The sequence below is a fragment of the Mastigoproctus giganteus genome, chromosome 8 (assembly GCF_048544385.1).
Source record: "Mastigoproctus giganteus isolate SK-2022 chromosome 8, ASM4854438v1, whole genome shotgun sequence".
Taxonomy (NCBI): domain Eukaryota; kingdom Metazoa; phylum Arthropoda; class Arachnida; order Uropygi; family Thelyphonidae; genus Mastigoproctus; species Mastigoproctus giganteus.
The window spans coordinates 154,041,454-154,056,703 of NC_143582.1; the positions used below are offsets into that span (position 1 = coordinate 154,041,454).

A 15,250-nucleotide genomic window follows, 5' to 3' on the forward strand; every position below is an offset into this window, starting at 1 on the left:
TTATCCAGATAAGCCTTGGCAGTCAACGTGTTAAAGAGGTGATACAGGATCACCTAGACAAGACAGCAGTAATAGCTCAGACACAGCATGGGTTTGTTAAGGGGAAGTCTTGTCTGACCAATTCGATACTACAAAGGAACTGGATGCAAAAAATAACTTTGATATCATATACTTGGATTTCAGGAAAGCTTTTGATACTGTTGCATATGAAAGACTGCTGTACAAATTGGAGCGGTATGGCAATAACGGAAAGTTACTGCAATGGATAAAGGGATGGTTGAGTGGGAGATGGCAGAGAGTGGTAATAAATGGACACTGCTCTATGTAGACTAAGGTTATTAGCAGAGTCCCCCAGGTTTCGGTGCTGGGCCCATTGTTGTTTTGTGTATTTATCAATGATATCGATGAAGGTATATCAGGCCTAATGTCAAGTTTGGAGATGATACAAAGGTTGGCAGTATTGTTAATGACAGTAGAAACAGTATGCTACTGCAACAGGATCTAGAAAAGTTAGGCAGATGGGCTGAGAAGTGTCAACTGAAGTTTAACATTGACAAATGCAAAGTACTCCATATCAAGAGCAATGTACCAACCGTGTGGTACCACACTCAGGGAGGTGGAGAATGAAAAAGACCTGGGGGTAATTGTGCAGTCAGATATGAAGTTCTCTGAGCAGTGTAGATGGGCTGCCAGAGCAGGTCATGGAGTTTTGTCAATGATATATAGAAATTTTGCTAGCAGAGACAAGGAGGTGATTATCAATTTGTATAAGGCAATGGTCAGGCCACACCTTGAGTACTGTATACAGGTCTGGAGGCCTCATTTTAGGAAGAATGTTGAATTGCTAGAACAAGTACAGAGAAGGCAACAAGATTGGTGAGAGGAACAAAGGGGTAAGCTTATGAAGAAAGGCTTAAGTTGTGCAAGTTGCAACATCTGGAGACTAGGCACCTGCAAGATGATCTGATTGAGGTGTATGCCTTGAATGGTTTGAGCAGGCTCAATGCTGACGGGATACTTCCGCTTGCTCAGATTAAGAACCTGAGGGGGCATAGATTCAAATTGAGGAAACACAGTTATAGAATAGATTGTGTGGAAGTTTGCCTTTAGCCAGAAGATAGTTGATTGCTGGAACAGACTTCTATCTGTAGGCGCCTCCGTAGCCAGGTGGGAAGGAGCAGCAGTACGCAGCACACGCTTCTTGATTAGACCGGGGTTCGAGCCCGTCACCACCAAATACGGGGGATGCGGGAAGGTCAGGGAATGACCACCGCATATCCCGGAGCAATATGGCCTTAGTTGCTAATGCTCCTAAAATCCAAATAACAACAACTTCTATCTGTTGTGGAAGTTGACAGCTTAAATAAATTTAAAGCTGAACAAAACAAACATTTGGAGTTACCGAATTTTTTTTTTTTTTTTTTTTGGCTGATGCTGTATAAGCTTGCTTTCTTGCATCATATGACTCAACTAAATTCTAATACTAAAAAAACCATTAAGTACTGAAAACTTGTCCACAAAAATTTTTGAATTTGAAAACAATGCATAGCCCACTGATCAAATTTGTGCTACCTCATCATTTATAAGAACATAATTTTTCAATGGGAAATTGAGAACCATGTAGTGACATGCTGCCATAAAGTACTTTCTCACTGAGAAAAACAACAGAATCCTCCATTTTGTTTTGGTTTCTCCATGGTCTTGGATTATCCTTCAGGTTTAGTCTGCTATGGTAATCAATTTCCAAAATGGAAGTGGAAAATTTGAAAAACTGTTGGAAAAATAAATTTGCAAATAACATTTTTTAACCTTTTTTATTCAAGCCAGAAGGGAGAAATGAACACTTTTGGCATGAGTGATGATTAACATGCCTGGAATTATCAGATGTTGTTACAATAGCGTACCGTGATTAATCAAGGTATACTACCGTAACAACATCTAGAAAAAGTTAGGAAGATGGGCTGAGAAGTGGAAAGTGAAGCTTAATATTAACAAATATATGGTACTACATACAGGTCTGGAGGCCTCATTTTAGGAAGGATATAGATCTGCTGGAATGGATGCAAGAGAGGCAATGAGATTGGTGAAGGGAAGCAAAGTTACTGCAATGGGATATAGCTTGGAATCACTTTGATTACTGCCATTTACAGCAACTGAAAATGGTTCATTTTACAGGGCGACAACTACCCCCTCTTTCGCTATCCATGCAAGTTTACTAACAATGCCATATTTTATTTACTATTTTGCTACTGGGAAACACTTTTTAATAAAGTACCCACATGATCAACACAACTCAGAGGAAGATTATATTTTGTGACAAAAGATGAAAATAAACATTTGGCAATTATAACTTCATAGTCACCATGAAATGCAACATCCAATTTTGCATTTCTTTTCTTTGACTGAACACTGTCATTATGATTATTATTATTATTATTTTTTTTTTTTGCAAATTAGCATTAGTAGAGGCATATGATGCAAGAAAGCAAGCTTATACAGCATCAGTCAAAAAGACAAAAAAAAAAAAAAAAAAAAAAAACATTTCACCCATCCAATCACTCCAAAAGTTTGTCCAGTTCTTCCTTGAATTTATTTAGGCTATCAACTTCCATGACAGATGGAAGTTTGTTCAAGCAATGAACCACCCAAACGCTAAAGGCAAATTTCCACACATCTATTCTACAACTGTCTTTCTTTAATTTGAATTTATGTCCCCTCAAGTGTATAATCTGAAGAGGAAGAATCTCATCAGCATTGAGCTTGCTCAAACCATTCAAAGCCTCATATACTTCTATCAGATCACCTTGCAGGTGCCTAGTCTCCAGATGCTGCAATTTGCAGAAGTTACAACTTTCTTGGTAAGAGCAACCCTTTGTTCTCTTATTGTTTCTGTTGCAATATCGTATTGTCATTAACAACCCTGCCAAATTTCGCATCATCATCAAACTTGGACATTAAGCCTCATGTGCCGTCATCAATATCATTGATAAATATAGAAAACAACAATGGACCTACGACTGAACCTTGAGGTACTCCACAAAGAGCAGTGTCAACTGATTACCATTCTCTGTCTTCTCCCACTCAACCCTTTATCCACAGCAGCAACTTGCCCTCAATAGCATACTGCTCCAATTTGTACAGCAGTCTTCCATGAGCAACAGTATCAAAAGCTTTCCTGAAATCCAACGTGGGCCCCTATGTTGCTCGTCCTTTGCCAGGAGGAGGGAGCCAGGTATAGTAGGAAATAGATATAGTCTGGCAGAGCAAATGCTGGTCTATGCCTGAGCTTGCCAGGGAGGGCTCCAGAGAAGAAGAAGAAGAAGAAGAAGAAGAAGAAAAAAAAGCGCAACAGCTCTGGAAGGTTGAAAAGAGAGTTGGGGGAGAGGGAGAGTGAAGGTAAGAGGGAACAGATGAAAATGAGGAAGGTGGATGATAGGAAGACTGTCCACCTGGAAATAGGGGATAGAAGGACACTCCTATGGAAGGAGCCCATCCTCTGCACAGTGGGGGATTGTCAAGAACAGTAAAAGTTTTGTGGTGGTAGTTACCAGATAAAATATTCGGGTAGAGGTGGGGGAAGGTATGTGGGATTGGTTGGGGACAAAGTCAGTGCCAGGGTGCCCTATTGGAGGGGGAGATCACACTGTGAGTGCACGATGGCTCTCTGTATAAGATCAAACACCAGCCAAACCAGCTGGAGCCGATGTCAGCAGTTAACACCCCCGAGGGAGGAGGACCGATATCAGCATGGCAGGGGATTCTAACAGGTTGTCTCTGGGGCTGTTAGAACACACACACACACACACACACACACACACACACACACACACACACACACACACACACACACACACACACACACACACACACACACACTTTGCCCATCTATACATTATATTTCAGGAATTAATAGAAGGAAACAACCAACTTCAATCCCAAAGGACAAAGGCAAGATTATCATGGAAGAAATACATAAAAGACCTATTCGCCAACAGTGAACATGAGCTAGATGACAACAATGATGCAGTGGTAGATCCATCCACCCTAAGATCCGAGGTGGAGAGGATGATTAAATCAATGAATAAGGGAAAAGTCAAAAAGGACCTGATGAAATCACAGCAGAAATAGCCAATTTTCTATACTACAAAAACACTGCCATTCTTGTTGAATTATTTAACAGAATTTACGACACAGGCAATATCCCTTGGGACATCAACACACCAAGCTCATTGAGATCTTGAGGAGTTCGGCCTTGATGAAAATGACATCCGAATAATGAAAAACCTCTACTGGAACCAAATGGCATCTGTTATAGTTGATGGCAGAAAGACAGAAAACATGAACACTGAATGTGGAGTGATGCAAGGGTGTGTACTCTCCCCCCTCCTGTTTAACATTTATTTGGACGTCATCTTCAAGGGAGCGTTAGATGGAAGAAATGAAGGAATATCTGTCAATGGTAGAGCGATCAACCTTCACTATGTGGATGACACTGTTCTTTGTACAACTAATATGCAGGACTTAGATACTCCTCAATTAAAGTATGTTAAAGTGTGTTAATTGTCTGACAGCACCAGTGGTTTCCCCCATCTCTGCATAGTGTACTCTGTTTTTGTGACACAGAACTCTGTGGAGGCCGGAGATATAGGCGCCTCCATAGCCAGGTGGGAAGGAGCAGCAGTGCATAGCACACGCTTCTTGATTAGACCGGGGTTCGAGCCCGTCGCCACCAAATATGGAGGATGCGGAAAGGTCAGGGAATGACCACCGCATATCCCGGAGCAATATGGCCTTAGTTGCTAATGCTCCTAAAAAAAAAAACCAAACCAAACCAAAAAAGCCGGAGATATAAAAAGTGTGTGGGGAGTGGAATGTCATGTAGTGTTAAGATACTCCTCAATTGTGTGAATGAGGAAAGTGAAAGAATGGGCCTCAGGATTAATGTCAACAAGGCTAAGTTCATGGTCCTTAATGAAGTGATGCCAACACCTCCCCTCATGTTAAACGGAAGACTGATAGAGAGAGTTGACAAAATCAAATATCTAGGCTGTTGGATCAATGATAAAAGCAAACCGGATATGGAAATAAAAGCAAGGATTGAAATAAACATGCAGAATTTTCTGAAAATGAGATGTGCATTGTACATAGGAATCTGGACGATGAGATGTTACGTTTGGTCAGTTGTATGGTGCTGAGACATGAACACTGAAAACTAACACCTCCAAAAAACTTGAAGAATTTGAAATGTGGATGTACAGAAGAATGTTAAAGATACCATGGACAGCAAGAGTGACGCATGAGAGTGTCCTGCAGAGAATTGGAATAACCTGAATTTCCAAAGAGCATAAAGAAAAGAAAAATAGCGTATCTTGGACACCTGATGTGAACTACAAATATGCAAATCCACAACTAATTATTGAGGGGAGAATAGAAGGAAGAAGAAAGCCTTGGGGAAGATATATATCATGGCTAGATAATATCAAGAATTGAACAGGACTGAACACTGAGCAGCTTTTCAGAGCTACCAGAGACCGAGACATTTGCTGTGGTGGTCGCCGACTTCATAGGACAACTCTCTCACATGCATTTGTCATTCAGCCAAACAGAACGCAGGTGCCTCCTAAACAGCATTTGTCAAACAATCACATTTATTTTATTTTTTTGTACTATTCACAAACATTCATTTACATACATATATAATTTGACCAGCAGGTATAACCTTATTTTATTTTATTATTATTTTATTTATTTAATATACATATCTAAAGCGTTTAGGGCATAAGCCTCAAGCTATGGAGGAGTCTAGACTATGTATAAATATAGTGCAAGCGCATCAGAAATACATAGCTATATCTGAATAAATCAGAATATTAGTAAAACGGCATCGTTTTAAGTTATATCTCATATTGTGAATACCTTCACGAGTTGCCATGATATTGCACTACTTCGAATAAGTAACGCTTCACCTAGGGGGAAAGACTAATGTTACTTATTCTCAGATGGATACCTCCACCCAGATGGCACTGTTTTAGGGCTATTTGGCCCTTCTTTGATGGGTACCCACCCAAGTACCCTTCTTCGATGGGTGGGTACCTACCTACCCACCCACCCAAGAAGTACAACAATGTGGACACATGGTGGACAGTGCAATGTTGAGTCAGTGTGGTGTGTTATAGGCCTAATGACTGTGATGAGTACAATGAACAACTGTACAGAGAAATAGTGTGTGCCTCTATTGACTAGAGGAACAACAGACCAACACCAAAACTTACACTACCTCTGGCATTTACAGAGTTTGTACTGCGACACAGAGAATACTACATGGTTTTAGGGGAGACCCCAATGCCACTTGACAATAAACACTATACACTATGTCCACCCATGTCAATTGGATGCAATGCCTTAGATTTTGTGTTTTTTAATTAACAGCATAACTCCTCCTCCCTTCCTATCCTGTCTATCCATTCTGTACACATTGCACTCCCAAATTACAAATCTGCATTCCTTATATCTGTGTGACACCACATCTCTGATATCCCAACAATATCCGACTTTGCTGTCTTGACCAGCACTTCAAATTCATCAAATTTATTTACTATACTCCTAGCATTGGTGTACATACAAGTATACATACACCTATTCTTACTCTTAGTTACCCTAGCACAACCCATGTATGGGTTGTGATAGGGTAACAACCTGGGAGTCATCATGGAACAACCCATGTTGTTCCATGATGACTCCCAGCACCTTGCTTTCTGGGCTGCTGAGCATTCCAGTAGAAGTAGTACAAGAATCACTTTCACCTCTGCCTGCAGCTACTCCTCTTAATCTAGTAGTCTGTGAATCCCCCACAAGCTAGCAGTTTTTCAACCCGCCTAATACTGCCTTGATAGCATCAGCAAATATCATGCACCTTTTCAATTTAAGAGTATCCCATCCCTGTAGAAGCAGTGTCCTGTTAACAACTACATCAAATTTCCTGCCACTTGAAATTGGAATACCACATCTACACATGGTACACAAAGCAAATATGTTACTTTTTTCAGATTTAATAATACATGGAAAATCTTGCACATGTGTTCTGAAATTTTAACTTAGTATTTTTTTGGCATCTTACTGAAAGAAGCCATTGTTAAGTAGCTTTGCACTTCATGAGTACAGTCAGTCCTCGTATAACGTGTTTACATTACACAAATTCAATCATACACGATTTATAAATAGGGGAACGATATCTTATATAACACGAACCGAATTCGCTTATGCACGATTCGCCTTTGTGTTTACAAGAAATGGCAGTCGAACGCAGAATCACCCCAACCGAACGCAACACGATAGGAATTAAGAGAAGATTCTGAAAATGTATTTATGTTTCTTATATCAGTGAAGGGGAAACACATTTCACCATAATAACGTAAAAACCCACACAATTCCAGCTATCGGTATTATCGCAAATGCAATTAGATCGACTTTACTTACCAGTTTATAACAGATTCCACTATCAGAAATGCAACTGGAAATTGTTTTTATTGTTTCTAGGGGTAGTAACCCCTAGAAATGTGCTTTAGTAAAATGTGAGGTGTTAATAGTGTATCTCTGCCTTTACGGTGTTGTTTATTCAGTTGCTACACGACACAGCTTTGTTTATGTGTATCAAGCATGCCTCCTCATTTTATAATTGTGCTTTATTCCCTAAAAATGAGTGAAATACTTAAAAGGTGTGAAAGGAAGCATCCTGGTGAAGACACTACAGATTCAGGGAGAAAAAGAAAAGCAATATCGATAAACAGAGGCGGACTCGATCAAAAATTCTTACCCGGGAAAATTTATAGTGGCCTCATACTAGCATTTATGGCCAAAATCACACCGGCCTCCGGCCAACCGGGGTTTCCCCGGTAAGGCTTATGGCCAGTCCGCCTCTGTCGACAGAGAAAAAATATGAAATTGTGAAACGCTTTGAGCGAAATGAAAGACCATGTGATACTGCACGTGCTACAGACCTAAATGAGGCAACGCAGAGAATTACAAAGAATGCAGAGAAAATAAAAACAACTTTCATAGCAGGAACAACTCAAAGAGTAATTAAAATCCATTAGATTAAGACACAAAGAATTGGAAGAGATGGAACGGCTGTCATCTGTTTGGATAGAAAATCAAACAAAAAAAAAACAAGTTTGCTTACGATAGAAGCAAAAGCATTAGCAATATTTTATTACGTAACAGTCGTAATAAAATACGTAAGTATTTTATTATGATTATTTATTGTGTTTGGTAATGTTTTAGTTACAAATGTGTGTTCAATCTTGGGTGGTTGGCACCTAACCCTATTTTTCCCATAGGGCCTGTTGTTCATATTGCACGATTTTGCATTGCATGAGGGTTTCTAGGAACACAACTATCGTGCTATACGAGGACTGACTGTACTATGAAATGACTGTACATAATAGAGAAGAATTATTCCACAGAAATTAAGTTTTATTAACTTTTTGTGAAAAGAAAAAGATGGAGGGAAAAAACTGAGTTTTTACAAAAGAGAGAGAGAGGTTTACCATCATATATCAGGAAAATTGACGACTATGTTCTTTTTTTATAAGGTCTGCATAAATTATTATAGTTTAGAAACACCTTTTTTGTTGTCAAGATGTGAAATACAATGATGCTCTTTTCAAAAATGTGGAACAGACACTTATCCAGTCTTTGATGTTATAGCAATATTTATCAAAATATTTTACAGTACAGGGGGAAAAAAAACATGGAAAAATTTCAACCTGTTGTTTGTTCTTTGAACAAGCTGGAATGAATTCCAATATTTAACACTCTTAAAAGCACACATACAAAAAGTCAGCAACAGGTATTAGTGATCTATATTCAAACAATGATATAAATTATTCTTCCTTTAAGCATACCTTGTTTGTTTTTATAAATTCTTCCTCAGCTATTAGAGATTCTTCTGTCTTTTGTTTTTTTGATGGAGGTTCATCTTCAGAATCAGTTCCTATTTTTACCATTTTAACGGTGGCAGATGATGGACTTGGTTCATGTGGAGGTGGAGGCAATGGCACAATTGGTGGACCAAATGGAGCACCTGGTGGAAGAGGAGGACCCATTGGTGGTCTCTGAGGCAAACCTAATAAATGAAAAACAAAAATACTTACCCAATGAAAATAATTCATTGTATAATAAAAAGACAGCATTCTGAAAAGTAATGGTTCCTATATTTTTCTTACTTTTAATTTTTAGCCATTTAAACATTTTTAATTTGTCAATACAAGATGATGGCTCTTCATATTTCAAATCCTCTATTTTTTTATAAAACATCTCTGTAGATGTAATTGTATTTTCCTGGCCTACTAATCTAAATCTCCAACCAATTATTTATTTTTTTGTCATTAATTTATACTTCTTTTTCTAACATAATAAGGAACTCTTCTATTTCAACTGGGGCAGGCACGCACAAATTTTATCGCACAAATTTCAATCTTAATTTTACTTTCATAACTCTACTGGATAATTACTGTATTCCCAGTAATCTACTGGATTTCCAACCAATTAAACTTTCTTCCTGTTCTAAAAGCTATTACTTTTTGTTACTTTCACTTCTCAAATAAATTAATTGATAATTGTTTATTTGCAGTTTGCCGGTATCCATCCATCCTTTTTGTTTTTATGATACCTGCTATTCTTATAAGATAAACTAGCTCTTCTGCTAATTCCATTTAAACTTCTAATGCTGATGGTGCCAATCCCGATGATTGTTCCAGTAGCGTATTCAGCATTGTGTTCTAGGTCCCAGGCAAACAGAGTGGATACAATGACTTGGAGGGGATGGCGGGGGGCGATATCTGAGCCATACATCCTCGATCATTTTGTATCATCACAATGATAAGGTTTCGGCTAATAAGTTATCCAATTTGGTCAGCTTAGTCCCATGTTGGGAGCCCACCCTCATTCATTCAGTAGCCATATAACTGTATCTATACCAACAGATTACATTGTAAAAAGGTGTTAGGAGTAAATATTGGATTTGGATCCCGTAAACTCACCCATGAGATGTGGTGGTAGTAGTTAAGGGGGATTGCTTTCTGGTTAAGTAGTCGACCCTTCAGTAACTCCACAAATCTGAGTAAATGATGTATATAGGATTAAACACTAAGATAGAAACAAAATGGAGGGGAAATTTTTTCAAATGGCATTTGAAACATTAGCAGTGGCAAATGATGCAAGAAAGCAAGCCTGTACAGCTTCAGCAAAAAAAAAAAAAAAACAAAAAAACCACAACACCTCCCATTTCACCTATTCATTTCTCCCAATAGTTTGCCTAGTTCTTCCTTCAATTTATTTAAGATATCAAGTTCTACAACAACAGATGGAAGTTTGTTCCAGCAATCAACCACCCACTGTTTGTTGTTTGTTTTTTAGGAGCATTAGCAACTAAGGCCATATTGCTCGGGGATATGCAGTGGTCATTCCCTGACCTTTCTGCATCCTCCATATTTGGTGAGACGGGCTCGAAGCCCGGTCTAATCAAGAAGCATGTGCTACGCACTGCTGCTCCTTCCCACCTGGCTACGGAGGCGCCCACAACCACCCCACTGGCTAAAGGTAAATTTCGGCACATTTATTTTGAAGCCATCCTTCCTCAATTTGAATTTGTGCCCTCTCATGTGTGTGGTTTGAGTAAGAGGAGGAATCCATTCAGCACTGAGCTTGCTCAATCCATTCAAAGCTTTAAACATCTCAATCAGATCACCTCGCAGATGACCACTGTTTGCCACTTTTATGTGCAAAAGTGTAAAAATCTTTCCTGAAATCCAAGTATATGATATCCCTTCATCCCCCTTTGTGAATTGGGAATACATTCGAACATCTCAAGTTTGTTGTGAACTCCCCTGAATTCAAGTATGCTGTCATAAATATGACTAAGAGTTTCCATCACTGTCTCCCTTAATATAACTGGATAGATCACCCCATTTGTCTTTCTTATTTTTAACTTCAGCAATTTCTCCTCCACTTTCCTCTCAGTTATTACAGAATCATTTAACTCCCTGTCAGAGTTTGATAAACTTCTAGCATCTCCTTTCCCATGTGTGAACGTAGATGCAGAATACTCATTCAGGTTTTTTGGCAATGTGAGCAGGATTATCAACAGCCAAACCATTGATATTGAGTGGACCAATCTGATTTATCCCCTTCCTTCTAATGTTTATATAAGTAAACAAGTCTTTGCTCTTTTTCTCTGCATTCTTTGGGAAAGATTTCTAGTAATCTGCCTTTGCCTGTCTGACCTCCTTTTGACTTGATTACTGACTAGCTTATATCTACCATAGGCCTGTGTCACCTGATAGTTTATATGCACCCATTCACTTTTCTTCTCTGCCAAGTGTTTCATCAGTTCATCTGACATCTATTTAGGCATGAACATTCACCTTGAAGAGTATTTCTTCGTTGGTATGAAAAGCCTAGTAGCTTCTATGATTAATTTCCTGAATGCTTCCCATTTAGAATTTGCTGATGGTAACATCATCAGTTGGTCTGTAAAGGTAACATCATCAGTCACATTTACGAAAACAAATCTCCCCCCCCCCACACTTGATGGTAGTTACATCTTTAAGTAAATCCCAAATCAATACACTGTGATCACTGCCACCTAGTGGTTCTTTTATCTGCAGATTCTTAATGCATGAATAATCATTGCTCATAATCAGAACAAGACTATTTTCCCTCTTGTTGCCTCTCTAATGTGCTGCTTTTTGAGAACAGTTAGTCAATTAGTCCACAAAGTCTTGCTAGTCTGTAAGTGACCAACCCACAAGTTCCAGTCAACACTGCCATGAAAGATGGTAAACAAAAAATATTTGACATATTTGAAGACCTAAACAAAATCAGCCAGCTGTTGAAAATTTGGCTTAACTGACTTGTCCCATAATAACATTTCTTAAACTTAAATGTAATTATTTATGGACACGGAGAGAGCAAACAGCTATACTAGTTAATAACTTTCATTCTTTTACACAATTACAAAAATGTAAAGTGGAATTCTACTATTTCAGACAGACCACACAAGCCTATAAAGATAAATAAAAATTATTTAATTTAGCTACAGATCAATATACTCATATATGTTTTTAAAGTAATATTTGCAGAAAATATGTGACCCTGTGACTAGTGTCTGGTCTACACAAATTCTGATCGTACACTTATTTTTGTTACTTTATATCATTTTCCATCTTAGTTGAGGTATAATAAATGGTTGAAAAGAAAAAATGTCAACAACTGCAATCTTAAAACCCAGCCGTGTCTTATTTTTCAGAAAAAAAAAAAAAAAAGAATTTGATGGTCAGATACTCATCTTCAATAACACTCATATTTCTAACAAGAACACAAAATTATTGGGGAATAACCCAGACTTCAAACCTTTCCTGGTATAAGAATATTACAAATATTCTTAATCATTGCTGACTTTTGACTCTCAAAAAGATGAACGTAACTATAAGTAGGAGGATTTTTGCCTGTTTTGGTCCAAAGAGAGGAGATTGTTTTGTCCAAAGCATGCACACACACACACCATTTGTAAAAAGCATTTCTTTGAAAAAAAAAAAAAAAAAAAAACACCAGTATATATTATGGAAAAATTATTATTATTTTTTTTTAGAAGTCCACACGGCACCAGAAATTACATTTCACTGAAAACATACATGTTTTACATGAAAACACAGATTATTTCTCAATACAAAATGCTAGGATTTTTTTGCCTGTGGATTTCTGTTTGGATTTTCTGCTACACATCATCTGATTTTGACTGCTTCAAGAAAGATACTGTTGCCCAATTTGTACTATTCAGAAATGGGGAGTCAAAGTTTTATTCATAATAATGGCCCTGCTAACTAGATTTGGCTGTCAGGAACATTTCAAAAGTGTCACCACAGGGAGATCTGAACTCAGTTTTTCTTTTTCCAACCTGGCTAAATATTGTCTCATATTCAACATTCATACAAAGGATTGTTAAAATGCCAAGCATGACTTGAGACAATTTGTTATATTTCAAGGTTCCTTTTGTCGGTTTCCCCAACTAAGGACTACTGAACATCAAGTTGTTCTGCTTTCATCATAACATCAGGTAGGTTTTCACACTGAAACTACTGCATTTTTAACAATGTCAAGAAGTACTGGAAACTGGTTCACAAAAACACTGTTGCATTATCATTAATAATGGCAAATGATGTGCAAGCTTATACAGAATCAGTGTGTGTGGGGGGGGGGACTACACTTCCCATTTCGCTTATTCATTCTCTCCAATAGTTTGTCTAGCGCTTCCTTGAATTTATTTAATCTATCAACTTGCACAACAACAGATGGAAGTTTATTCCAGCAATTAACCACCCACTGGCTAACTTCTGCACATCTTCCTTCCTCACTGTCCACACTGCCCTTCAATTTGAATTTGCACCCCCCATGTGTGTGTAGGTGCTGACACACATGAGGGGGCACAAATGCACTGCCAACTAATGAAATTTGTAGTAATTCAGAATTTATAAAGATATTTTCCAATAGAAACATATGCACCTTATAGTCATACACATCAATAAAGTATTTCCTCAATGAACAAAAGGACAGAATCTTCTCCCATGACCTTAGCAGAAAAAATGCTTGATGACTGAGTCAAAATCATCCTTCTGGTTTAGTCTGCTATGGAAATCAATTTCCTAACAGAAATGAAGATTTAAAAAATGCTAGTATAATAAATTTACACACAACATTCTTTAACATACCTAGGAGTAATAACCTCTGGATATGAGGTACACTGGATTGAAGGGAAATGTTTTGAGAGGATAACATGCCTCATATTATCAGTTTGATTAGCCAGTTTAGGATCTTTCACCAGCAGTTTGTGATTTGGAATTCTTTATAGTCAAGTGACACTCACTTGTGATTGCTTTTAATATGTTAATTCTGAAAGTGCTGACATGGCTCTTCTCACTACTTCTAACATCTTTAAAGTGTCAAAAGTTGCTGCTGTTCTACTAGTCTAGTTACACATTTAACCAAAGTTAAATGTGTATAACTTTTTTAACCAAAAATCTGGATTAACACGTTTTTGTTTTTCCACAACTGTATTTTTTTTACTATTTCACAATTGGAAAACATAATTCTGAACATGCTTGCATGATCAGCACAACTCAGAGGAAGATTATGTTTTATGACAAATGATGCAACCAAACATTCAACACATATAACATCTTTGTCACTATGATATGGTATACCTATTTTGCATTTCTTTCATGCACTGCATTCTGTCCTTTATGCTTTTCTTTTGCAAATGTCTGATTACATTATGTTTCCATTTGAAACCGAAAAATACTAAATACATATAGTATAGAATGCAAAAAGTATTAAATTTTTCAGATTTTCCAATACATGAAAATTTTATGTGTGTCATCTGTAATTTTACATCATATTTCTTTAGCATCTTACTGAAAGAAGTTGTTAATTAGCTTCACACCACAGAAGTACAATGAAGTAGTCATACACAATATGGCTATTACCCCATGTTTCTATTTTGCAATATTGACCAGCACATCTGACAGCTAATTTGTAAATGACAATAAGCAGAAATTTGCAGAATAGTTAAAAAATTTCAATTTTAAAAGTGATTTACTATTTTTTTTTTTTTTACAAAGAGATGGACATAGAAATTCCTTGTAGCCAACTATATTATGATGGCAAAACAAAGAAAGAATCAAATTGAATAAAAATATTGGTAGCTATGCTCCTTCTCCTTTGCATTGGGTTTGAAGACATACAAGAGCCAGCAATATACATTTCGGAATATGAATATTCTGTTCAATGGATCTGTATCCTCAAATAAGTGAACTTAAATTCGAACAATAAATCAACTTCTTACTTGATTCGATTTAGCCATCTCAGTGACTAAAGGAACACAACATGTTAACTATTGCACATCCATTACTCAACCATTCCATATGTCCTTCCATTCATGTTCTTTGATAATTCTGATCACAACAAATGATGCATAAATTTTTTCAGTGAATGTCAGATAACTTTGAGTCATTGCATATATCTTTGCAATGAAGTACCTTTGGATTACTTGAATAACCAATTAGTGAATGCATTTGCTGGTTCCTCAACTTCCTTTTCTCCTTACACAAACATCTGCTTTATATGCATACACAATCTTTAGTCATAGATGAGCAATAAAGAACCACATAATATGTGCCATGTCGCCAGTTTGTAT

General features: G+C 37.5%; 1 protein-coding gene across 1 annotated transcript in view; it reads right to left on the minus strand.

Moving 5' to 3' along the window:
- Sf3a1 (splicing factor 3a subunit 1) overlaps positions 1–15,250 on the minus strand; it is a 346,050-nt gene that overhangs the window by 57,362 nt on the left and 273,438 nt on the right. The window contains exon 18 of the mRNA XM_090379835.1: positions 8,904–9,124. Within this exon, the coding sequence (XP_090235961.1) occupies positions 8,904–9,124 (221 nt within the window). The remainder of the gene's footprint in view (positions 1–8,903; positions 9,125–15,250) is intronic.